The 26,268-nt window shown below is 38.6% G+C and overlaps 1 protein-coding gene across 1 annotated transcript in view; it reads right to left on the bottom strand.

Moving 5' to 3' along the window:
• LOC124550860 (elongation factor 1-gamma) overlaps positions 1–26,268 on the bottom strand; it is a 47,029-nt gene that overhangs the window by 5,935 nt on the left and 14,826 nt on the right. The window contains exons 4-7 of the mRNA XM_047125599.1: positions 19,534–19,676; positions 14,994–15,157; positions 6,843–6,976; positions 132–333 (exon numbers count right to left, since the gene is read on the bottom strand). Coding sequence (XP_046981555.1) covers positions 132–333; positions 6,843–6,976; positions 14,994–15,157; positions 19,534–19,676 — 643 coding nt within the window. The remainder of the gene's footprint in view (positions 1–131; positions 334–6,842; positions 6,977–14,993; positions 15,158–19,533; positions 19,677–26,268) is intronic.

Genomic DNA, 26,268 nt, shown 5'->3' with positions numbered 1-26,268 from the left:
TAAGGTTTCATTTTCCATAAAGTATTTATGCAACGACAATCTATGAGCTGGATAAGTTGCATCCGAACAATCAGAGGCTTGCCATTTAATGAAGTGAGTAGCAAAGTTACTGTGTTAAAAAGCAGTTTTACCCTTTGGGAAGGGCTTCCAGGGGGTCCTTGGCCTTCGGCTCTGAAGCAACAGCTAAGTCAGCTGCATCCATCTCCTCTGCAGGGTCAGGTTCCTCTTTCTTCTTGCTTTCCTTTTCCTTCGGTTGCTGCTGCTGACCCTCCCCCTGGCCTTTCTGCTTTTTCTCTTTTTTTGCACTGCCCGGCTGCTGCTGTTTGGTGGCAGCTGGAGAGAGGAAGCAAATTTGCATCTTATTTTACAGGTATAATTCTGCAAGACCAAATTGAGGAGCCTATCTCCATGGTCATGGAATAAGTCACCAAATGAAATTAAAATCACGGAAGTTAATAGCTAGAATAAAACTGACATGACTCCTTTGCTGAAAAGCTACCGAGTACATGTTAGTGTAATGAACAATGTAACACAGGACTTTGCTTTAATTTTTTGTGGGAACTTTCCGACAGAACAGAAGTTAGCCATGATAAAATTCTTCATTTGGACTTTAAAGTGTGAGGATAACTGCTAATATTGTTGTGGTTTATTATGTAGTGTAACTTATCACTCTGGCAGATTCATGTGTAACCTTATGTCGACTTAGCCAATAAATGATGGCCTCGATATGCGAAACCACACAACAGTTAAATAATTATAAACAGAAAGCTCTCTGTAGGTTTTTGTCATCACAATTGCATCTAACGCTTATACGGATGGACGCCACGCATCTTCAAGGTGGAACAGCTATCACAGTTATATTCAAGAGTTACAGCACCTGTGTGGGGTGTGTGTAAGCTTCATGAACTAGCATCCCAATTTGAAGTAGTGTGGTGTGCAGTTGAATAAGGAGTGCACTGAGACAATACAGTAGGATCTCTTGACATAAAGGAAGCCATCTACAGGTCTGTCAAAAATCCTTTTGGTCAATGTATGATCTGTAACTGTACACGCAAGCAATGTTCCTTTTTGCTAAATGTTGTAATAAGGTAAATGATTTAGACTGGGATGCAATATAAGCCTCTGTTAGAAGAATTAAATCCTATTCCATCATAGGGAGTTGAAACTTTATGTTTATCAAATTCTAGTGCACGTAAGTGTCCACACACAAGCATGTGCAACTGGAAAGGTAACTAAGTCCATCAAGCTGGTCCGGCACAGTTGATGAAAACAGTTCCAGGGCAGCAGTTCAGAATGCCAAGAAAACAACAACTTGTGTTTAGTTGATAATGGTATTGAACCATCTGTTTACATTCTTGAGAAAACAATACAAGTTTCTCGTACTAATCAATCTCCACTTGGTCATTACATCACATTTACATAATTTTACAGTATTGTCACAGGTAACATTGAGAAATATTAAAACACTGTTGAATGTCAAGTGTGTGCCATTATTAGTTCTGAATTCTGTATGACAATGCAGATCAGGGTGGAACATGGCATATTTTCACTATATCTCCCTTAATTACAAATTGTGTCACAGGAAACACAACCTGCACTCAAAGAGAGAACATCATATCAGTGACAGCCTTTTTAAATAGACAAGACTAGAAAGGGAAACTTAACTATCAAGTGAACAATTAAAGGAGCAGCACCATTCCTGAACATGAGCTTTTCATCATAGCTCGCCATCTATCTGAACACCAAGGAATTTGGATTGTTCTGACTCCTTAACCGCACACCCGTTATACGTAACCAAAATGTCAGTTTCATTGGAACTGTGTGCTACAACTGTCAAGTGGTATAAATGTTTATGACTAATCTTGTTTGCAGAAAAACTTTACTGAAATGACCACCATTCCCTAAATTCTAATATATAATCTCCCACACAAACTTATAGTGACATTAACAGGCTGTATATGCGGACAAGGAAAAAAATTCCTGGAATTCTCCCAGATAAAAACACTTTCTCCTGGGTGAAAGCATACTTTTTCCCTGTTAACTGACAGTATATTTTATTTTGGAACTGTATTAACTTATTAGTCCTTCAAATGATTATGGTTTTATACACAAGCGTAGAATTTCCCGGCGCTATCGAAAACTAAACACAGGGAAAAAAACATGTTTTGGAAAGATATTTGATATGCAGCAACATGTACGCTGCATATTTTCGTATTACGAAAGTATAAATTTGAATTCCACCAAACACCGCATGTTACTTTCCGACGCATTGAAATTGAGATTGCGGTGCGCTTTTGTAAGCCAGTAACATCTCATGTCACATGATCTCGCCAGCTGATGACTGGTTATTCAGAGCTTAGGACACGTGACTTAGTCAGTCAATAGCAACGTCACTTAAGAAGCGCGAACACACAAACAAAAAAAATTAATGGTTTAAATTAATATACACAAAATTCAAAGCTTTCACATGTAATATTGGTCTATAAGCTTAATACGCTGCAAGAGAAGCTAAACTTTCACATATAATGTTGATCTTTTATGCGCGCATTACAATTTAAGATATATCACACAAATGTGCCAGCAAAATTTTTATTAACGACAAATTTCTGATCATCTGGGCTCGAAATTCGTCTAAATGGCTCGTCATCGAAGAGTTTATTTTTAAAAGAGTGAAACGCTCTGCAATTTAAGAAATTCATCGTACATTCTCACATAGAGTTCTGGTGTAACTGCCAGAATGGTACTTTGATGGTAATGCTTTTCAAACCACCATTCGGAATATTTTCCCGTGACCTGTTAGAAATAGGTTTGTTTCTGCCAGATGACGGCCATCACCGCGCTTGCGCAGCTACGATGTCGTAGGGAGCCCGTATGTTCGTACATGTAAACATTAAAAGATCTTACATTATGTCATAAAAGAAGCAATACATCAGAGGACACTCCAGCAGCATCGGAATTTCGTGACCCATACTAAAATAAGCACATTTAAAGTGCACATTCGTACGTCCAGATTCCCAGTGAAGTAGGCCACAACTTGAAAATGTGACTTTAAATTCAGTGAACAGTGTGTAGAATTAAACACTTCGTTTCAAATATTTGTCTGCCTCAGCGGAAAAGATTTATGAAAGAAAATTTCTTTAGCAAACCAACAAAAGGCAATTAATGCTTGACTGTCAGAAATGTGGAAATAAAATCTGCAACTACTAACAAATTTTAGCCTTCCGTAATTATGTGAATGTATTTTAATTCACTTGACAGCTCCCAGCCACAGAAATCTGTTTTGTTTTCATTTGACACAAGAGCAGTAAACGAAGAGGAAACTGCAAAATCACTAGATGTGGAGACTACCCACTTCCCCACTGTAACTCAGACTGCTCTGCGCAGAGCCTACGTAGAGCCCCGGATCTACGATATTTCCAAACCGAGGCAATACCCCACCACTCACTTGAGTGTTTGAGATGGGACATCAAAAATTTAAAAATTCGAATTTTCAAAAATATGTTCATTTTGTAGTGCACACCTTTCTGAAAACTAATGGATAAAACGTGTGTTCGAGATATGCAACACATGTTATTTGGTCATAAGTGTACCAAAGTGCAGTGCCTCGCCGCCTCACACAGCATTCTTCTATTGCACGTCACTGTACTTTGCTCTATGGAATTGAAACGTGTATATCTTGTAATGGATGCCATCAAACCATATTCAGGACAGTGGAAATTAAAATGTCCTGTGATGCCTCTCCTGCTTACTTTCGGCTGCTTTGACATTCTGTTCCCCCCCTTCCCCCCCCCCCCCCCCCCCTCTCTCTCTAATCTTTCTACAGCTTTACATAGCGTGCTTTCCTTTCTGCGAAAGAATCTATTACCACAAAGTTCGCCAAACGTTTTGCTACATGAAAAGTCGAAATGTCGTTGTCTAATACTGAAAAAGCTGTTAATACAAATAGGACACAAGGCTGGTATGGTTTCCCAATCTGATTATGTCTATTTAGTCACTGTCTACTAGATAAAATAGGCCTTTGTAATACTGCAACAATTGTAACACACATCAAATAAACGAGACTGTTTTGACACAAACAGTCTTTTTTTGTAACGACAGAATATAATTCACAATATACCAATATCAAATGCCTATTAGACCTACTACAAGCAAAAATTTATGCTAGGAAATAGTTTCACACTTCATTCATACACTCCATTTGCTGAAGTATGAAATCGATAAGAAGTAGTAATGAAATTTTATACAGACTTGGAATCATCATATTGTTCCATAATTTGTGTAATGTACCTGTTTCTTCTCCTTCCTCTTTTTAACAAACAGTCTTGTTATCACTAATTCTGTAACTATTCCTGCCAATGTCCAAGCTTATTCGCAGGTTAACTTCACTAACTCTGCCAGAATCACCAGTTCAGTTATCCCGCGATTATTCTCCGGTTAGGCATCGTTACGTGTTCGTACAACACGTTTTCCGCCCTACTTCCAGAACAGACCTTAAAGAGGCTGCTAGCCAGAGACTGTAAAACTGGCCCTTGCTAGTACAGCAATCTGGACAAAATTTCATTTTCTTGGATACACCAAGAAAGTAATATGTAATCTTTCTTACCTGTTATTCGTTTATTTCCACTCCTGTAGTCTGAATCTATGGATGTCGCTAGTAATTATAACAATGCTCATCATTCGCAAACCCAATCAACCACACAATCAGACAGTGGTTGGCATTCATCCATTCGGCCTTACTCCACTCAGCTCTTATAGCCCCTTTTGTCTGTAGGAAAAGGAGTTTGTACATGCGACGAGGATTCCCCTGACACAGACATCATGTACACTAAGCACAAACCAACTTATGATTCATTCAGAAATCAACTTAGAATGTGTTCAAAAACTGACAGGAATGCGTGAATTTGCCTCCCCCCTTCCTAGATCTGGGCCTGCTGCACATGCATAAATCTGGCAGCTTGAGCGCTCCAGTAAAATATTTCCCGGTAGCATCTAGATGCTTGCTGCGACTGCTTAACAACTAACAGCCATATTTCTGTAACCAAAAGCAGGAGAAGGTACTACTCAACTGCACATGCGCACGATCCCGCTCGTTGCTGCTAAAACGAATCTAATGTAAACAGTTGTGACATCACGCTCATTGGAGGCAATTTGTTGTTACAAAGCATTGCATAGTCTTCCTAAAGCCTTTGACTCATTTTGCTGTTGGCAGACACTTGTATGAGCACTGTGTGTTGTCACTGTATATGGCGCATTTCCTTTGCAATTTAAGTTTTATCTTCGTTTTATTCTCTCGTTATGTTTTATAGCTGCAGTATTATTCTGCAGTAACGGGATACAGTAATATCCTTTGTTACAGTATTGGTTCTTCACAGTCAAAAAGTTTAACTGAAAACAAAAACAATGGAAAATTCCCGGAATTCTAAAAAATTCCCAGGTTTTCCCCAGATCTCCCAGTTGTCCTGGATTGTATACACCCTGATTAACCCCTTCAGATGTTTTCATTTCTGACCTTTAACAGGACATTAATTTGCTGGCTAAACGCTCTGCCACAGTAGGTACATCCCCCTCCACTCACCAAGACAGTCACAGATCTCACTTCTACACAAAGGCATAATGTATAGGTATCATCTAACATCTGACAGGCATTTTGTCGACTTTACCATGCACAACAGGGAGAATATCAACCACGCAGTCAATTGTGTAAACAAGAAAAGGCACTGGCAGAAGACAATATGTAATTAATGGGAAAATTAAATATTTTGTTTACTGCAATCCAAGAGCTTTCAATCCTCACAAGTGGATAAGATTTCAACAAAAAATTAAACTTTTCAGCTACAAACTTACTAAGCATCTGTGTCATGTGACACTCTTAGAATAGTAGAGTTTGCATTCAGCCTTACCAGTGAATGAGAGCCAATGACCATATGAATCATTTCATACAAAAGAACCTGTTCGCAAACTCTGCAAGCTATCTGATAAGGTGAGTTTTGAATCCAACCAACTCAGTGCAGCAGGAAGTAAATTGTTCATTATTTACTAATACCATTATTTAAGGCAAGTTTGATATCTGATAGCGAAACTAATTATAGAGAAATCTTTCCTTGAATTACAAACTTTTTCCCCATGGCAAGAGGTAGGATTGCTTGTAGGGGGAGGAGAAAGGCTGGTGGAATAGCAGAAAAGAAGTATTTTTCTCTTGGCCTTTTTTTTTTTAAGGGAGGGGGTATTTGTCAACTACCACTTCACATCAATCCTGAGCTGTTTTAAAAGATTATTTGACACATTATAAATATTTTACAAAATGTATAATATACCGACAATACCTAAATCAGTGAGCATGCTATCCTAAACGAAAAATGTCAGGGAAAACATCAGGCAAGAGCTTGTTAGAAAGTGCAATCTCAGCATTTGCTGTCAGTTTACAGAAATCCCAAAGCAGGGTGATCAGACATCTAAATCCAAGTTTTGAACCTTAACTGAAATACTGTTTTTATGTCAATACACCGCAGGCTGTTATTAAACATTCTTGGCTGTAAAGGAAATGACCAATCAGGAGGTAGTACTTATCTTTCACAAGAAAAGACTCCTCACCTATGCATCTAATGTTATTCACACAGAAAATTCAAAAAGCTTCTTTAATCAGACAACAGTTGTACATCTAATAGGCTAATGCATTATCTGTTTAAAAGTATGATGTTTTAACAGTAACTGTGCCTGGCCAAAAACCATTATAAGCATCTCAACATTTGAGTAAATGATGAGCTAAAATTATGTAGTAACTACATTTACGGAAATCAATCAAGCTGTGAAATTATAATAATGAAATTTATCTAGCAAATTACCTTGGAATTCAGCAAATTTCTTTGGATCGAATTCTGCCATCTTCTCACACAGTTTGAATTCACCAATAACAGCTTTAACTTGTGGTTGGTTGATAATGGTATTGAACCATCTGTTTACATTTTGATACGGCTTCCTTGAGAAAAAAATAGAAGTTTCTGGTAAACAATCTCCACTTATTATGTCACGTTTACATAAATTTACAGTATTGTCACAGATAACATTGAGAAATTTTAAAACAATGTTTAATGTCAAGTGTGTGCCATTATTAGTTCTGAATTCTGTATGACAATGCAGATCAGGGTGGAACATGGCATATTTTCACTGTATCTCCCTTAATTACAAATTGTGTCACAGGAAACACAACCTGCACTCAAAGAGAGAACATCATATCAGTGACAGCCTTTTTAAATAGACAAGACTAGAAAGGGAAACTTAACTATCAAGTGAACAATTAAAGGAGCAGCACCATTCCAAGATTCCACACTCATACAACACACCTGAATTTAAAATATAAAGACTCATTTTCACACATTTTTTTCAGACTAAGCAAAAACAACATGACTGACTTAAATTTGTAGGATTAAAATTTAGATAATGTTAACATTACAAAAATTCAATTTGCTTACTTTCAACAATCATTACACATTGACAAGCTCTGGTTTACGATATTTGGAAATATTTCATAAATTTGCGAGTCATGACAATTATGCAGTCTACAATTAATTTCACCAACTCTTGCAACTGAGAATAGGTAATGGGACAATATTACTGACAGTAATAAGTAACAAAAATAAGATTGATTTTTGTCCTTTGTAGATGCTGACACTTCACACACAATTGTAATAAAATATCTTAAAAGTATTTTCATGTGATGGGGGTAATTCTGGAGGAGATAGTGAACATGCTCATTCACAGCTCTGAAACAGAGTTTCAGCACAATCAGAAAAGAAACTCTTAATAGCACATAGGTAATTAAATGGAATTACCAACTGTGGCATGGGGTTCCTCAAGGCTCAATCTGAGGGCTGCCTTTGTTCCTAATGTGTGAACATCTTTCATCTAACATACTACAAGCAGAATTAGTTCTTTTAGCAGGTGACACTAGTATAGTAACCAATCCAAGTATATGTACAGCAGCAGAAGAAATGGCAAACTAGATTCTTAGAAGTATCTGTGAATAGTCTGACCCTCAACCTTAAAGAAAACATTCTGTTTTGCAATCTACAGGTACCACATCAATGATAAGTGAAACACACAACTGAGGAAATAAGAGTGGAAACTTCACAATCCTTACTTGTCCACACTTATGAAAAATTAAACTGGAAAAAAAGCACATTTTGGAACTCCTAAAACAATGTAGTTCAGCTACATTTGCACTTAGAATCATCAATTTTGTTGGGGGAGAGAAATCAGTTGACATTTTCATTTAGTAATGTCATAGGGAATAATGTTCTGGTGTTAAGACATCTTTATGACCAAGTCTTCATTGTTCAAAAACATAATGTAAGAATAATATGTAATGCTCACCCATGATTATCTCTTAGACATCAGTTTAAGGACTTTGGCATTCTGACCACTGCTTTACAGTAAATTTGTCCCCTCCTGAAGTCTGTTTTGGATAACTTACCCAGTGATATAGCAGGAATTACTCATTTGTATGCTAAAAAGTATAAATGTTCAGCAATAGCCACACTTACAAATTAATTTGTGATGTGAATACAGATTGACTTTACGAATTATCCTTCCTGAAGGCAATGTGTGGGACCTGAATTTTGAAGAGTCACTGGGCTGTACTGGTTTGACATCTTAGTGCGCTTGGGATTCTAGAAAATGGGGATTGGAGACGTGTGGATGTGTATTAATGTAAATGTATGTCTGGTGTTTGTGTCTGTCAGTACTCACTAAAGTGGCAGGCACAAAAGTGTAAATTTTGGGCATTTGTGCAAAGCTTCATGTGGTTCTTAACCTAAATGTTGTATGAGGAGGCGAGGTAAAATCTGTTTCTTTCTAAAATTTCACTGATCTAGCATTAATGATTGAGCAAATAGTGGGCTAGTTTGACAGGTCTCTAACATGTGTGTTTGGGACATATCTGCAAGCACCTGAGTTGTTGATGCTCTTGTTCTTGAGATGTTGGAGGCTTAGTGGGTGGTGTCTGGTGCCACAGATCACATTTACAAGCCATAAAGGATGGCTGGAAGGATGCGCCAATGCCAGAGGACTTTGCATTCCATGGTCAATTATTCACCCTTTGATACAAAATGCAAAAGAGTGCAACCTTTTTCCTAATTTTTGTAATGTGCTTGCACCATGTGAGGCACCTGCCTATTTTGAGGCCCAGATACATGATTGAGTCACACCTGGGCAGGTCCCATCCACCGATCATAAATCTACACTGTGACTCTACAGGCCACTGTAATATGGGTGCAGATGGTACCCTGTACCACTACTTGTCATTTCCTTTCCTTTTCCAATCGCAAAAAGGGCAAGAGTAAAACGACTTTCTACACGCCTTCATATGAGCTTAGATATTTCTTTTGTGATCCTGACGCACAACATTTTTTGTAGCATTAGAATCGTTCAACAGTCAGTTTCAAATGCCAGTTTTCTAAATTTTCTCAATAGTGTTTTTGAAAAGAATGTCTCATTCCCTGCAGGGATTTCCATTTGAGTTCTCGAAGCACCTCTAACACTCGCATGTTGGACAAACCTACTGATAAAGCTAGCAGTCTGCCTCAATTTCTTCAATGGCCTCCACCAATCCAACCTGGTACGGATCCCGACAACTGAGCAATACTCAAGAATAAGTCGCACCAGTGTCCTATTTGCTGTCTCCTTTATAAGAGAACTACTCTTTCCTAAAATTCTCCCAAGAAACTACAGTCTACCAACCAGCTCCCACACCAGTTCTCACACGCTCATTCCATTTCATATCACTTTGCAACAAGCTATGACTTGCCATTTGGTGGGTTTAATTTTCACTTTCCAGACATTGCACCACTGTGACTTTCGTCTACGTGCTCTTCTAATTTACAGTGAATGATTTAAAGTTTGCTGTTGCTCTTGTATATGGCTGTGTCATCAGTGTAGAGTGCTATTTCACATCCCACTTGCTTGGGTGTGTCATTGGTGTACAAGGTGTATAGGACAGGGATGCTGCAAATGATACATGGGACATGAAACTAACTAGCTATACAAGTCTTTGGTGTGAAGAAAGTAGCAACTATTTCTTTTCTAACACCTTGATCTATCACTTTCCTACCACTATGCTCATTGCTAGTTAGTATAACAAACCTGGCACTCCAACCCTCCATGCTATTTTGTCTTTTAATTCAAGGCTAAGGACAGCTTTCACAGGACTTGAATATTTCTGAACAGTGACCTGCAGGACAGTCAATTGGAGCATCAATACCTGTAACTATTTTTCCAGCATTATATCCGCAAGTGCCACAGAATTCGCATTTGATGAAAGTGTGCAAAAACTGATTACACTTTTTAAGCACAATTCCAAAATGTCTTCTGAGGAAGCAGATTTCAGGACATGTGTAAAAACTCTCCAAAACCTGCGAGAAAAATTCTGGACCACATGAGTACTGGCCTTACATGTTTACAAAGGGTTCCACTTTCTCAAAGTAAAGTGACCTTAATGGAAATAAACCTACTCACAGCACTCCACCAGTGTTCCAATTAAAAGTGTACAGCTTTTCAAGCACCAAACTTTTCCTGATGTGCCACATTTCTGAAAGATGCAAGAAACTTGCTAAACATTTAACATGAAGAACTCATTTAGCTGCATTGCCTTTACGAGAGAATTTCTTTAGGAGGTTATGAAGAGTCACATAAATAAAACTACGTTCTTTACATAGAGTGGCTCTACGTACAAAGCCATCACACTGTTGTAACAAAAACAAAGTGCAAAGAAGTCCTTTGCTGTCCTGAAAGAATCACTGAAGACTACAGGTAACAGAATATGATAATTTGGGGTACTTCAATGAAAATCTGCTACAGTTGTAAAAATTAAATATTTCTAAAAAGGAAAACACTACCCTATTTCAAGACTTATGTCCCATCTTCAGGTGCACCTGTAGTATTTTCAATGAATAACAACACCCACCCACATGGTAAAGATAAAGCTAAACGGAATCAATAGAAATTCTTAGAGAAACCCCTATACACCCATTAAAATATGACTCCAGACAGCATGCATAACTAAAGTTAGGAAGTTCATTCCCGGCACGTCACATTCTAGATAACATCCCCCTTAATCCTAAGTCTGCCAGAAAGCCTCTCGCAGAGCGAGGCCTACGCACAAAAGGTAAAGATTGATTGGAAGAAGGAAAGCACCATTAAATGGAATAAATTATATAAAGAACTGAAGGCCTGACACCCCAAATCCCCCATTACAAACTTATAGCGGTCCAGTTTTACAGGCACACTACATGTGGTTCTGTATGAAGTCCGATAGGTGGTCTTTCGAGCACTCAGGTGTCAAAAAAGGGGTTATATAGACTGCACACTGGCAGATGTGCAAGGAAAACAATGTAATCCCCTGAGTAAAGTTTGCAACTCAGCAGTGCTGCATAGGCAGCCATCAGACCAGTACGAAGCACGGCCCAAAGTTGAAATGCAGGAGGGAACAGCTGCGTACCTGTAAAGTCCAAGCGAACTGCTCAAACACCACAGTAAATAATAGTTTGCGTTTCCTTAAACCTGTTGTTGGCATGTACATTAATTTAAATTTTGTAGACCAGACAGCACGAGCAGTCCACATACTAACAATCCATGTACATAACTGCTCCCACTGGTATTTCAACTTTGGGTTGTGCTATGTACTGGTCTGATGGTGCCTAAACAGCACTGCTAGGTCGCAAACTTTACTTAGGGGGTTATGTACTTTTCCTTATGTACCCACAAGTGCACAGTCTATAACATCTTTTCTGGGCATCCAGCATTCAAAATACTGTCTACCTGTCTTCATGTGGATCCATGTCTGGTGCACCCCTAAGCATGGATCATTGTTAAGTTTTGTAATGGGGGATTTGGCATGTTGAGCCATTAATTCTTTTTATGATTTATTATATTGAACAATGGTCTCTGCCTTTAATTGGGGGCCTTTACCCTTTTATGTAGTCCCTCCTCTGCGAGAAGATTTATGGCACACTTAGGATTGAAAAGGCCATTTTCTTGAATACCATGTACCGCAGATGCACTAGTTTAACATCTTTTAACCTTAGTTATGCATCCTTCATGGACTCATTTTAACAAAAGCTTTTTCTAAGAATTTCTGTTGGTTCTGTTTTGCTTTGATTGTCTTAACCACGTGAATACATGTTATTCCTTTAATATTTTGCAGATGCGCGTGACAAAGGGACATATGACCTGAAAGCACACAGTAGTTGCATTTGTAGAATTAATTAATTTTTAGAACTGTCAGATTTCATCGCTGACAATGAACAACAGACGTGGATGCCCTGTCAAGCAAAAATCGATATGTTTTATCCTTTAACAATAATCCCTTTACCAATAGGAACATCCTACCCTCTTCATTTGAAGTGTTAGTCCATCGTCCACCAAAAGTATGCCACATCTCAGGTCCACCCTTATGCCAATGATAGATCATGCCCCAACACAGAAACCAAGCTCATGCCCTTGACACCTATGAACCACAGTCAGGTCACAGGCAATTTATATCCTATACAAGAGGGCTACGAAAGTCATTCCCCTGCAGAGAACAAGCTCAAGTCACGTCCTCGACATCTTCGAACCACAGTCCAATTACAGGCTATTTACACTACTGGCCATTAAAAGTCCTACACCAAGAAGAAATGCAGATGATAAATGGGTTTTCATTGGACAAATAAATTATACTAGAACTAACATGTGATTACATTTTCCATGCAATTTGGGTGCATACATCCCGAGAAATCAGTACCCCAAACAACCACCTCTGGCCGTAGTAATGGCCTTGATACACCTGGGCACTGAGCCAAACAGAGCTTTGATGGTGCATACAGGTACAGCTGCCCATGCAGCTTCAACATAATACCACAGTTGATCAAGAGTAGTGATTGGCATATTGTGACAAGCCAGTTGCTCGGCCACCACTGACCAGACATTTTCAATTGGTGAGAGATCTGGAGAATGTGCTGGCCAGGGCAGCAGTCCAACATTTTCTGTATCCACAAACGCCTGTACAGGACCTGCAACATCCGGTCGTGCATTATCCTGCTAAAATGTAGGTTTTGCAGGGATCGAATGAAGGGTAGAGCCACGAGTCGTAACATCTCAAATGTAACGTTCACTGTTCGAAGTGTCATCAACGTGAACAAGAGGTGACCGAGACGTGTAACCAATGGCACCCCATACCATCAAGCCAGGTGATACGCCAGTATGGCGATGAATACACGCTTCCAATGTGCGCTCACCGCGATGTCGCCAAACACGAATGCGGCCATCATGATGCTATAAACAGAACCTAGACTCATCTGAAAAAATGACGTTTTGCCTTTCGTGCACCCAGGTTCATCGACTACACTTTCGCAGGCACTCCTGTTTGTGACGCAGCCTGTCTGTGATGCAGCTTCATGGGTAACCGTATCTATGGTCTTTGTCTCCGAGCTGATAGTACATGCTGCTGCAAACGTCGTCTAACTGTTTGTGTAGATGGTGGTTGTCTTGCAAACGTCCCCATGTGTTGACTCAGGGATCGAGACGTGGCTGCACGATCCATTACAGCCATGCGGATAAGATGCCTGTCATCTCGACTGCTAGTGATACGAGGCCGTTGGGATCCAGCACGGCGTTCCCTATTACCCTCCTGAACCTACCTATTCCATATTCTGGTAACAGACATTCGGATCTCAACCAACACGAGCAGCAATGTCGCGATACGATAAACTGCAATCGCGATAGGCTACAATATGACCTTTATCAAAGTCGGAAACATGATGGTACGCATTTCTCCTCCTTACACGAGGCATCACAACAACGTTTGACCAGGCAACGCCGGTCAACTGCTGTTTGTGTATGAGAAATCGGTTGGAAACTTTCCTCATGTCAGCATGTTGTAGGTGTCGCCACCGGCGCCAACCTTGTGTGAATGCTCTGAAATGCTAATCATTTGCATATCACAGCATCTTCTTCTTGTCGGTTAAATTTCGCGTCTATAGCACGTCATCTTCGTGGTGTAGCAATTTTAACGGCCAGTACTGCATATCGTACAAAAGATAGGGCATGTGAGACAGCAATGTTGTATATCAAAGATCCTAACTATAATTACTACACTGTATTTGATGTAGGGATGGCAATTAACGACAGTCTACCAGCAAGAATGGTCACTGCCGAATTGTGGCTGAACTGACTTCACCGTGATCTCCCGCCCAAATGACCCCAGTGCATCTTTTGCACACTTCATCAGGTGAAATTCCGAGCTCACTGGCAATAACTTGCCCGATATCCTTTTTCAGATTGCAACCTTTGTTTGCATTACTTTCCATATCCTATAGGTTTGGCTGCAGACTAATTACATTTACAAAATTGATTATTTTGTTGTTTGTCCACATAGCAGTACACAGCATAGAAAACCACTATATGTAGGTGTGCAAACTTTTTCTCAGACAAATGACTGCACCACAGTCTGTGAGAGAAGGAAAGAAAGGTTAGAGTGGGAGGGGAGCCTTCAGATGCAAAGACAGACTTACGTACTGTCCTGCAACAATGAACATTCCCTTCCCTTGGTGGACAATGCTGACAAACCTTGGCCATTACCTCCAACACTGGGAATAGTGCTTGGCAAAATTGCAGCCACACTGTACTATTATTATGGTAAAATATTGCTGTAAAATATGGCACGTGTAAATGCATCTTAGAAAACCCCCACAAACCTAATTGCTCAAGCCAGTTCCAACAGCCATATATTCTTGAATTTCCACAAATATCTTCTGTGTAATACGCTGAGCCTCGCCTATTTAAATAAAGCTATGTTTCAAATCGAAGTTTTGTTTATGTCTAGATGCTATGAAGTCAGTCAATTATCTTTTTTCTCTACATAGTTTTTACACCAGTGAACGCAAGATTATCAACAGTTACACTTCACATGAGCCAGCTATCAAACACAAAACCCATACATTAAAAACAGAAAATGGTCTCACCTAAAGGCAGGGTCCAGAACATACTGATACAAGTGCAGCAGCGTACAGGCAACACAAATGTCTGCAAGGGATATGCGCTCCCCAACTAGGAAGGTACGTGTCAGGAGGTGATTGTTCAGAGTTCTAAGTGCTTCCTTCACATCCTCCTTTGAACGTTCTGTTGCCTGCAGCAGTCAACAATTACCACTATTTACTAAACTACAAAAATTTTATACACCATTACATTATACAAAACAAAATTAAAAGTAAATCACTTGATAAGCAAGGATGACAGGATAAGTATATTCTGGTAAGATGATATACAAATACTTATGACTGTGCAAGGAAACTAATAATACGATGGAACTACATCAATACGTTAATTATGTCAAGAATGCTTTTAAAAATAAGAATCACATGACATTAAAAATAAGGGATGTGAACCAGTGGTACTTCCATGCAGTTAATGTTATATATAAAGACCTTTCGAATTTTAGATATACTCACAGAACCCTCCTTTTATGTTCCCAGAATTAACATTTTTCCTGCCATTTACGCCATTTGTACCACTCCAGTCAAATTTCTGACATCCTCTATATTAATTAGGACCCAATTATTTGTTAACATGCTTATAATTTTCCCACGATTTACACTTTATGAAGAAATGTCTGTGGAGGAAAAACTGATGTAATTGTAAAATAATGCTGACATGGCACTGGCTGTGAAATAAGTGTTTACAAATGTTCCATGGCTAAGTTTCTTGACACCAGGGTTCTCCACTCAGCAGAACTGGTAAATGGTAAAAGACTGAACCACTCTTGCCGTATCTCTTGCCACTGCCAAGCTCTACTTGGTGTGATGGCTGATGGGGGTAAAGGTTTGTTGTATCATGGTCAATTACAACTATTTCCAAACTGTCTCTAATATGCATGCATAGCTTTGCGATTGTAATCTTGACACCTTCACTCAATGTGTATTAATATTTTTGATTTAAACACATCTACAATTATTTTTTTTTTCAGGCATAGCAAGATGTGTTTGAAGAATGTGTTCCTGTTAAGTGTTTCTTGGTAAGTGCAATATTTACAAATTTATTTTTTGTCAGGTTTCACAAACAATGTGAGTGATAGTGTGTGTGGTTCTCTACTTAACTGAGGAGGTACAGCACTTAATACCTCAAAAACATGACTGCCATGCAAGGGGGACACAACACGTATGCAAACATCACAAAAAACCACTTAAGTAAATACTTGCACTCTACAATAAGACAAATTCTCGAAACATGTCATGCGACGCACAAAAAAAGAAGAAACTGATTCAATGTTGGATTATTTACATGAGTGGCAGCTTCGAAAATCATCAATTATTATGCATGAAATTAAGTCAAATCTTTCTATGTCCCAGTCAGTCACCAACTCCAGTTACAGCAGCATATTTTATTAGATAATATACATTTACTAGGCAATAATGTCCCTTACAAGCATATTTATCCTATGTACATATCATACATAAAATGAGAAAATGCAAGGGGGATCTTGCACATTACTTTTACCACTTAATAGGCGGTTACCTAAATTTTACATTTTCAAAAGTAGGGTTCCACTGCAATATACCTATGTATTGTTTACTGTAAAGGGCCCACACTGAGTTGAGGACAAGAGACAAACATTCGTTTTTGCCCACAGCCTTAGTCAGAGAAAGAAAGGCACACAAATTCATGCATATAAGCAAGCACACCTAACACACACATTACTATCGTATCTCTGGCAGTTCGGACCAGAATTCATTCTAATATTTTGGTCCCAGCTGCTGGAGATGGTCATGGGTGCACGAGGTATGCTTGCTTCTGTGCGTTTTTATGATGAAGGCAGTGGCCAAAAGCAAGTGAGCCTGTCTGCAACAATGTGTCATTTTTACAGGAAGTAGCAATCTATATTTTGCTACTTTGTTAACTGAAAATCAAAGTGTGTGTACAAATTTATGTTCTTACCCCTTTCCCCAAAGCTGTGACATTACTGCTTCATCACTTCAGATCCACATACCTCCTAAAATGATTTAAGCTACAGGATGTTATGCCACACACAATCCCTTAAATCCAATATGCCCAACAGTGAGCAGTAAGAGAATATTTCAATTTTAAATAAATATATCTACAGGTCCCGAAAGGGTGGATGCTATCAATTTTTATCATTTACATATAGAATTTGAAGTTTATCAATCATTTATCAACAATGGATAAATGAACATACTCGAAGAACACATGAAACCTAAATTGCACTTACAAGTGAATACAAAGGTTTAGTGGAAACAAACATATAACTCAAATGTCTTTCCACAAACCTGCTTATAAGGAATCTAAAAATACTTCCTGCAAATGTGTTGCCTCCTATAACACAAAATCATCTTTAGGAAGAAATAGCCAGTAGATACGAATTTCTGTGAAAAAACTTTTTACTAACATTAAAAGTGCACGGAAACACTGAAATCGAGACAAGGTCAAACTGAAAATGTTACAAATCTTGAGAGTGAGATTATTTGACAAAATGGTTTGGAAAAAGCTGCTTTAGAGGGAAGGATATATAAAAGGGGAAGGGCATGAGGTAAGCAAATAAAAACTTTTTCAACAAAAAATGCCAGTCTAAAAAAATTAAATACAATAGTTAAGATGGAATGCAAGTGAATGTCCAAGCATTTACCAATAATTTAGATAACTATGGAAGGTTGTAAATTATGTAGTAATAAAGAAATTTATTGAAACATGGAAAATATAGGAGAAGAAATGAGAAAATAAGACACTCTTAACCAAACAGATACTAAAATTTTGTGGGACAAGTTTGACATGTGAGGCAAAATAATTTAGAAACACTAAACCAAAAAGGACAATACAGAAATAAGTGTTTTCTGTTGGCCAATCCAACAGCAGAGGAAAAGGGGGGGTGGGGGTGGGGAGGGGGAGAGGAGTGAGAAACCATTAACAAGTGCAATCTACGAAGACCTTATTCAGAATATTTGCTACAGGATGTACTCCTGCAATTAGGATCCATGGGAGTCATGTGATCACATTCCAGTACGTGGCTCTACATAAGATGAGGCACGTAGTTTGGAGAGATCCGACCCCAGATCAGTGTTTTGGATGCAATCTATGGATAAGGAAGGAACTTTTTCTATGACATGCATGTACCCCAGCATCAATTGTTCTCTTGGAATCCTCCTGCAGCCACTAGTTAATTCAGCAGAAATTGCAAATACGGCTGCCAATGGTTTGTGCAGCAGAAATTCCAAATACCAAGATCTTTCATCAATGTGTCACATAAGCCTGCAAAACCATTCAGCACCACCCAGAAAGTTTGAAGGGTGTGTCTGATCCAGGCAAAGGAGTGTTATTGAACATTTGTTACAAACTTTTGATCTATGAAAATATTCCTTCATAAACTCCAAGTTTCAGATGTGCCTAGAGTATTTTGTTTTGTTTTGATATGAGGAATCCTCCAAGTTTTGTAACAATACTTCTGACTGGACATTTCACTTTAGCTTCTTGAGCCTTAAATTTTTGCAACAGAAAATGGGATGCTGGTGCACTGACTTATGTTAAAGCCTGTCTGGCCTGATGGCCTGCCAGTAGCTACACTACCACCATCATCTAAAGTTATGACACTTAGAGAAGTGGAATGAGGAGAAATGAAACACTGATTAAGATTCATATAAAATCATTAAAGTGTCTTGAGCATTTGTTTAAAAATGCTAGATTGGTGGAAAAGAAGTTAACTGATGGAAACCACCTGGCAGCACACATTTTTGGGAAGACCATATCTACGAAATAATGGAGCATCATGCTGCACACTAGGATGCTCTGAATATGAGGCTTGGCACAAGGAAACAGGAAAATAAAGCTATTAACTGCTGTTTTAATTAACCTTGTATAAACTTAGAATCTGCCCCCCCCCCACCAAATTTTTTCATAAGCAAAAATATGTCAACAAAGTTGTCACGAAATTCCAATCACCAACTTTCTCCTCCAAATGCAAAAATATTTTGTCGACACCGATCTACATAGTGAGGAACGATCACCAGGATAAAATAAGGGAAATCAGAGCTTGTACAGAAAGATGTGTGTTCATTCTTTCCGCACGCTATACGAGACTGGAATAACAATTATGAAGGTGGTTCGATGAACCCTCTGCCAGGCACTTTAATGTGATTTTCAGAGTATCCATGTAGATGTAGACTAGCATCAGAAACAGATTTCACCAGCATCTGTTCCATCAAATGGTAAATACATTCCTCTGATGTTTCATGTGTGTAACATATCTCACAGGCATTTGAAAAATAGTTTTATCATTTTATATTTCGGAAGCGACATTTTTGTTCCGCTGTATTGACTGTGCTGGAAGGGGACTTCACTGTTGCAAAATAATGTGATCTTCATATTCTCTAATACAAGTAAATATGCTTGCCTTTAGCTACCCCTCATCACTGTTCCTCCACAACCACCTAAATTAAATGCAAGTCTTAAATATAAAGTTATTTACCCAGACAGAAAAACGCGCGTCTTGTAACCTACCTGCTTGTTGTACTGCATGATACCAATGCATGGGAACACCCATGTACAGGAGGCAGGGAGGATTTCACTGTCTGCAAAACCCAGCCACTGCAACACCTGAGCACGCTCCAGGTCAGACTGACCCCTAAGCTGCGCATTCGCCACTGCAATAAATGCAAGAGTTGTAGATATACCTGATAAAGCAGGCATCTGTAACTAATCTATTAATGTGATAAATATTCTATTCAGATGATTGATAAAGCCTAACTTGCAACTTTTTAAATTCTCGAATTATATCACACAGTCTTAGCAAAAGGAGGCTGGTAATTATTTGCCTGGCTATACTGAAACTGCCTGAATTCAGATTTGACATTGCAATCACGGAAACAGTCCAGTAATAATCCCTGAATATTCAAATTTCAAGCACTCAATGTGTCGTTTTAGCACCTCCAAGGTCATACAGATTTTAAAAACTTCATAATGGAAATTGGTTGTAGCAAAATTACAGCATAATGCAAGATCTAGTGAAACACACAGCCCCACACACAGACAGCCCCCCCCTCCCCCACACACACAGCCTTTAAGAGGACATGCTCGTGAAAATGACCAAAAATTTGAAACAATTCTTTGTCTATAAGAAAGAGCATTTCACACTGATTTCAAAAATGTACAGTTTATGGGCATTATTTTCCATTCGATCTAAACTTGAGGTTTAAAGTAATGTTGCACAGGGGCCACACCCATCTGTCAGTTTGAAGTGTGTCAGAATACGTGATGCATTATTTTGTTCTTACATTTTTTCTGTCATTAGTTACAGATTGTCAACACAGGTGTATTCCAGAAGGTACTGACTACTGGAACCAAAGTGCATGCATGTCTAGAAGGCTATGGTCTGAATGTAAACAAAGATCTGAGAATATATGATTTTGGAATTTCATACACATGTGGTTTTGTAGTAGTAGTAGTTTTGTGTGTGTGTGTGTGTGTGTGTGTGTGTGTGTGTGTGTGTGTGTCCCCTCTGCTAAAAACATTGAGTAAAAAAATTTAGCCCCAAATGAAAGTTTTGCAGCAACCAGTTCCAAACACAACTGAACAATAAATCAGTTGCTTTGAAAGTCATCCGCGGAAACTGTGCCTACAGGCAGTGCTTCTAGACGTACACTCACTTTCTGAATGTAATACGAAAAAGCCTAGTAGTATTGTCAGCAGCAATAACAAGACTTTTGAAGAGTTGTGAAATGTAAGTACTGCAATTGTGAAGATAGTATTGACGTTTCTGTGGACATTTGAGCAAGGAAAGGTCTTTCAATTCTATTAGTGATTGGCTGTAACTCATGTAAGATGCACAGTGATACTATGACATCGCAAGCAACTGATAGTAGACATGACAGTTTAAATATTCAGCTTGCTTATGCAATGTGATGTATTGTAAGGGGTAGGAGAGCTGCCCAGACTTTTTGTGCAGTGATGGATTTGCCTCTACCTCTACTGAGGTATGACAGATATAATAAATTAATACATAATGCTTTATGTGGTGCAAGTGAACAATGAGGACAGCAGCAGAAGAAGCTGTAGCCTTGTCTGAGAATACAGACATTGTAGCAGTATTTGATGCATCTTGGCAGAAGAGAGGTCATACTCCTCTGAATGGGATTGAAACTGTCATTTATTGAAACTGGTAAGATACTAGATTATGAATGTCTAACAAAGCACTGCCATGGTTGTTCAAGTAAATTTATTGGCACCCATGTCTGTGAAAAGAACTTTGATGGCACAAGTGGAAACATGGGAATGAAAGGAGTTCTATACATCTATAGAAGATCAGAGGTCAGTCGTGGTGCGAGGTATGTAGGCTACCTTGGGGATGGGGACTGTAAAGGACACTACTGACAGACCATAAGGGGACACAGTGATAGGAAAGCTTGAATGTGTTGGGCACATATCAAAAATGAGAGCTTGGCTGAGAAAATTATGTAAAGACTTCAGTGGGAAAAAAAAAAAACTGTTAGACAGAAAACACATAGGCAGTCCAGGTCATTTTAGAAAAACTAAAATTGATTCTTTGACTCAATATTATAGACTAAGGAGATTCGGAGAACGAGACGAGCTGTTTGGGCAACATGGTTTCACAGAGTGTCAACAGATGAAACCACACAGCATGGTTTGTGTCCAAAAGGGGAAGATTCATGGGGCAAGTACTACTTTAGCAATGCTATAAGCATATAGTATACCAATAAGCATTCCTTACCACTTGCTGTAACTGAAACAATTAGGTCTATATATAGAGTCTGGCAAATAAAAATCTAAGGAAATGTATGCAAGGTCTCTCTCAGAATCCCAATGAAAGCTTCAACAGCTGTCTATGGGAGAGAATACCCAAAACTGTATTTGTTGGGCTGACAGTGCTGAGAATTGGTGTAATGCATGCAATAACAACATTCAATGATGGTGCAATTTCAAGGATCACTGTTATGAAGAATTTGAGCATCCAGACAGGAAGGAATATGGCTTCAGCTCTAACTGCTATTGATAAGCAGCAGGTAATCGAAGCAGAGATACCTACAGAAGCTGTTACCAGGAGTCAAGGATAAAGAAAAGAATAAAATAAAAGAGTATGGAGGGTAACGAAACAGGAGGTCAACTGGAGTGTGCAGCTGAAATGTTCTAAATGAGCATGGTGGTAAATTAATGAATCTGTAAATCATATTTTGCGATTTACCAAAAACTTGAATTTTAATGATTCAGGTACACTTTTATCCTAAATGACTGAAGTTAAATGCACAAAAATTGGTACAGATATTTAGATTGACCTCTTCTACCTACCTTCCCTACTATTCCCTGAAATTAAATATTCTTGTTGTAGTAAAATAAATTGCTTGTCTTTACAGATCAGCATCTGGGAAGGAAACTGGAGGCATAAAACACTCATGTGAATATTGTCTGTACTCTTTTTCCAAGCTGGGCAGTCAGTGGTTCCAAAGTAACTGGTACCACACTGAGATAGTGTTCTGTTTTTTTTAAATATACTATTATATTGTTGTCAGTACCAAAATATAATAACAAATATCTCTATAATTTGGGAAATGCTTTGACTAATGACTATGTGTCTAACAATTTTGAGCTACCTCATTCATAGATCAATTGCACTATGAGGGTGAAGATAATGCTAAAAATGCTGTCTGTTCAGGGTCATGTCCCCTTAACCACTGGTGTCATTTCCAGTCTATTATAATGAACTATTCTGAAAATGTGTAACTAACACAATGCCAATTTGTTTTCAATAATTCTTCTACCACATTCTACAATTTTTTTGCATTCAAACTTAATCCAAAAACCTTAGTAATAGTAGTAGATACGACTTTTGACAATGGATGTGTGTCAATATTTTCAGGTTCTGGACCCTACATACACCTAAATGAATATTTAAAAAGCATGTTGTTAAAAATGAAATTCGTATTATTTTAATTTTTTTGTGGTCAAAGTATCCCCTGTAGATAGTACTGACTAAATATGTGGTTGTGTTGCTACAGTTAATGAGACAGTTGCGATGAGGTGTTTAATACTGTTACCGTTAAATAAACAACACTTTTTTTCGTATGCAAAACGACATTTTTAATTTCTTGTACCACTTCCCTGCTAAGCAGTCCTATTTGACTAAGACCTGTAATACTGTCAGACAACCTTAGTTCTGCGTAGCACAAGGCCTGCAGGGTGGATGTTGTCCCTTTCTCTTCCTTTTCTGTTTACAAAATGTAACTGAACATTTCATTCTGTCATACAAGAAAAGGTTGGATTAACATTTTAAATTTTTTCAGAAAAATGACTGTTCTTCTAGAAAACAAATTCATACAAGCAACTGCAATAAATGTAGAAATATACAACACATGCAGTCATTAACAGTGTTTCTTTTATTTTCAAAATATGGTTTGTTGTACCTCCCGAAAGAATAAAATTAACGGCTTGGTTGCTGTAAGCATTTAGAGTAAAGTAATGGGTGTTAATTGTTTGAAGACTTCCTGAAAATAGAAAATTTGGGCCTTCAACTCCATTGCATTTTGTATCCCTTAAGTAGTAATAGAAGTGAAGTTTTAGATGCTCTCTTTTCCTTGCTAAGCCAAATGTGAGAGAATCTTAGCTCTGCTCTATTGTTCATTTCCTGGTTATGTAATGAATTTAAATGTACAGTTCATTTAAAGCGAAAAGTTGAATTGACAATATAAAGGTTGGGCAACCATGATTGACACCACTTCTCTGCTGATGTGTGATGGGTGGGGGCTGGGTGAAATCTAAAAAGCAGCTCAGCTGCTCTTCAATCCTGGCAGTTAAGAGAAGGACACACTGCTTTTAAAAAAGGCTCTCCAGCTATGTTAATCCCAAAAATTGAGTGTGGAATTACCAACCCATTCAGTATGCCCAACTAATCAAATATACACTTCAATTACACAAACACAAAGTTACCCTTTCTACCCAAGCAATCCTATTCGGCCAACAGCAAAGCTAGTGCACAAGTGTTCTACTAGTTTCCAACCGTTAGATTAAGCGATATTCCGAAAAACATACAAGACTTATTTAGCTATGGGTTCCAAGAAATGAACACTGTAGGTAATTTTCAAAAGGGTAATAACTGAAACATGGATAACTACACATTTTATTAATATTTACATCCACAATTTGAAAACCACTGAAGTGTACGGTAGAGGGTACATTCCACTGTAGAACATATTAGAGCTTCTTCCCATTCAATTTGTATACAGAGCACAGACAGAATCACTGCTCTGCCTCTGTGCATGCTATGGTCAGTCTCAGTTTGTGCTTTCCACCCAACAGATGCAATGTAGTAATTTGTGCAAATCATTTAAAGCTGGTTCTTGACACAATGCTTTCTCAGGATAGTCTGCATCTATCTTCAAGCTCCTGCCTGTTCTGTCAATCAGCATTTACATGCCACTCAACCACAGGTCGAACAAACTTTTGAACATTCATGCTGCCCTTCTTGGTATACATTCAATAGTCCAATTCCTATATGGTATGGACTCGACACACTTGAGAAAGAGTTGCAGAAGGGCTTTGTACATAATCTCCTTTGATTCTTGAAGTTTTCCCGGCGGACATAATGTTCCATCATCTTTCGGGCGTGCACTTGGGACAGCGACAAATCTTTTTGCGATAATTTGTTTATGGGCGATTTTGAAGAAGATCCCTAGGTCATTGCGTATACCGTAAGCCCACACACACAGACCTGTATTTGCAGGCGTCTAGCTGCCACCATCTGTCGCAAATTATGAGTGTTCTGAAAACTTTGGTCCGCAGGGCTCATTTAGTAACTGATGTTGACAGCCTGCAGGATGAGCTTGTACACCTAGAGGCAGTTTTTAGGAGAAATGGCTATTCGCAACAGCAGATTAAGAAAGCCCTGCAAATAAAAACTGCAGAAAAATCACAGGAAAAGGATAAAGAAGTGGAAAGGGAGGTGAAATCTACAGCCTTTCTCCCATACGTGGGTAATGTTTCTTCTAAAATCACTAGAATCTTGAAACAAAGTGGATGTGATATTCCACCCACCAGCTAAGACTGCAGCCTTGTTGGGATCCGTTAAGGATGATCTGCTCTTGCGAAAGGCGGGAGTTTATGAAATCCCTTGTGAGTGTGGCAAACGTTATACAGGGCAAACCACGCGCACTGTACAGGAACGATGCGTCTAACACCAGCAGTACACATGTCTTCTTCAGTCCAACGAATCAGCAGTTGCCGAACGTTGCATTTCTACTGGCCATGCCATGGATTATAAAGATGTTAAGATCTGATCTACTGCTTCATCTTTCTGGGACTCAGTTGTTAAGGAAACTGTAGAAATACAACTAGCCGACAACCTGCTAAACTGTGACCAAGGATTTCATCTTGACAATGCTTGGAAACCGCTTATTTCACACCTTCGTTCGGAAAGAATTTCTGCATCTTCACTTCCGACAGATGTTACCACTTTTAAAGATTAATTATTTATTTACAAGCACGGTGGATTCGCAGCAGCACTATTTTGTTTGCACTCGGCGCTTATATGTTTATCTTTGCCATACACATCTTATCTATGACTAGCACAGTAGTGGCGACGCATGCACTTTCAATCCTCAGCAGCTTTGTATCACGTGACTCTCCGTATCAATAGGCACGCGCAAACGCTATGAACTCAGTCTCCGACTCGCCTTGAAGATGGCTGGGAGATTTCTAGCCGAAATATCGCAAGAAGAATTGTCGCTGTCCCGAGTGCATGCCCGAAAGATGATGGAACATAATCTCCTTTGTATAATCATTGCACTTCCATAGTATTTAACAATGAACAAAATTTTGCCACTTGTTTTATCTACGCTAAGCCTATGCGATTGTTCCATTATACACCCTTAAAAGGTCTTACAACAAGTTCTTACAACCAGATATTTGTGATAAATAACTTATTCAAATTGCTAGCTGTTTTTGTATTCAGAAGCTATACCTATTTTCATTTTGTTGAGTGCAAAATTTTACATTTATGAACATCTAAAGGAAACTGACAATCTTAGCACTTCTTTGAAATCTAATCAATGCACTATTGAATATCGCTGCATCTGTTTTAGATAGTACCTTCATTACATACAACTGCATCATCTGCAAACACATGTGAGGTTACCATCAATGCATCAACCATGTCAGTTATAAACAAATGAACAGCAAATAGCCCAAAACTCTTCCCTGGGAATCTGAATTTATTTCTACATATGTTGA

This window comes from Schistocerca americana, chromosome 9 (genome assembly GCF_021461395.2).
Source record: "Schistocerca americana isolate TAMUIC-IGC-003095 chromosome 9, iqSchAmer2.1, whole genome shotgun sequence".
NCBI lineage: Eukaryota > Metazoa > Arthropoda > Insecta > Orthoptera > Acrididae > Schistocerca > Schistocerca americana.
This window is presented reverse-complemented; position numbering and strand designations above follow the sequence as displayed.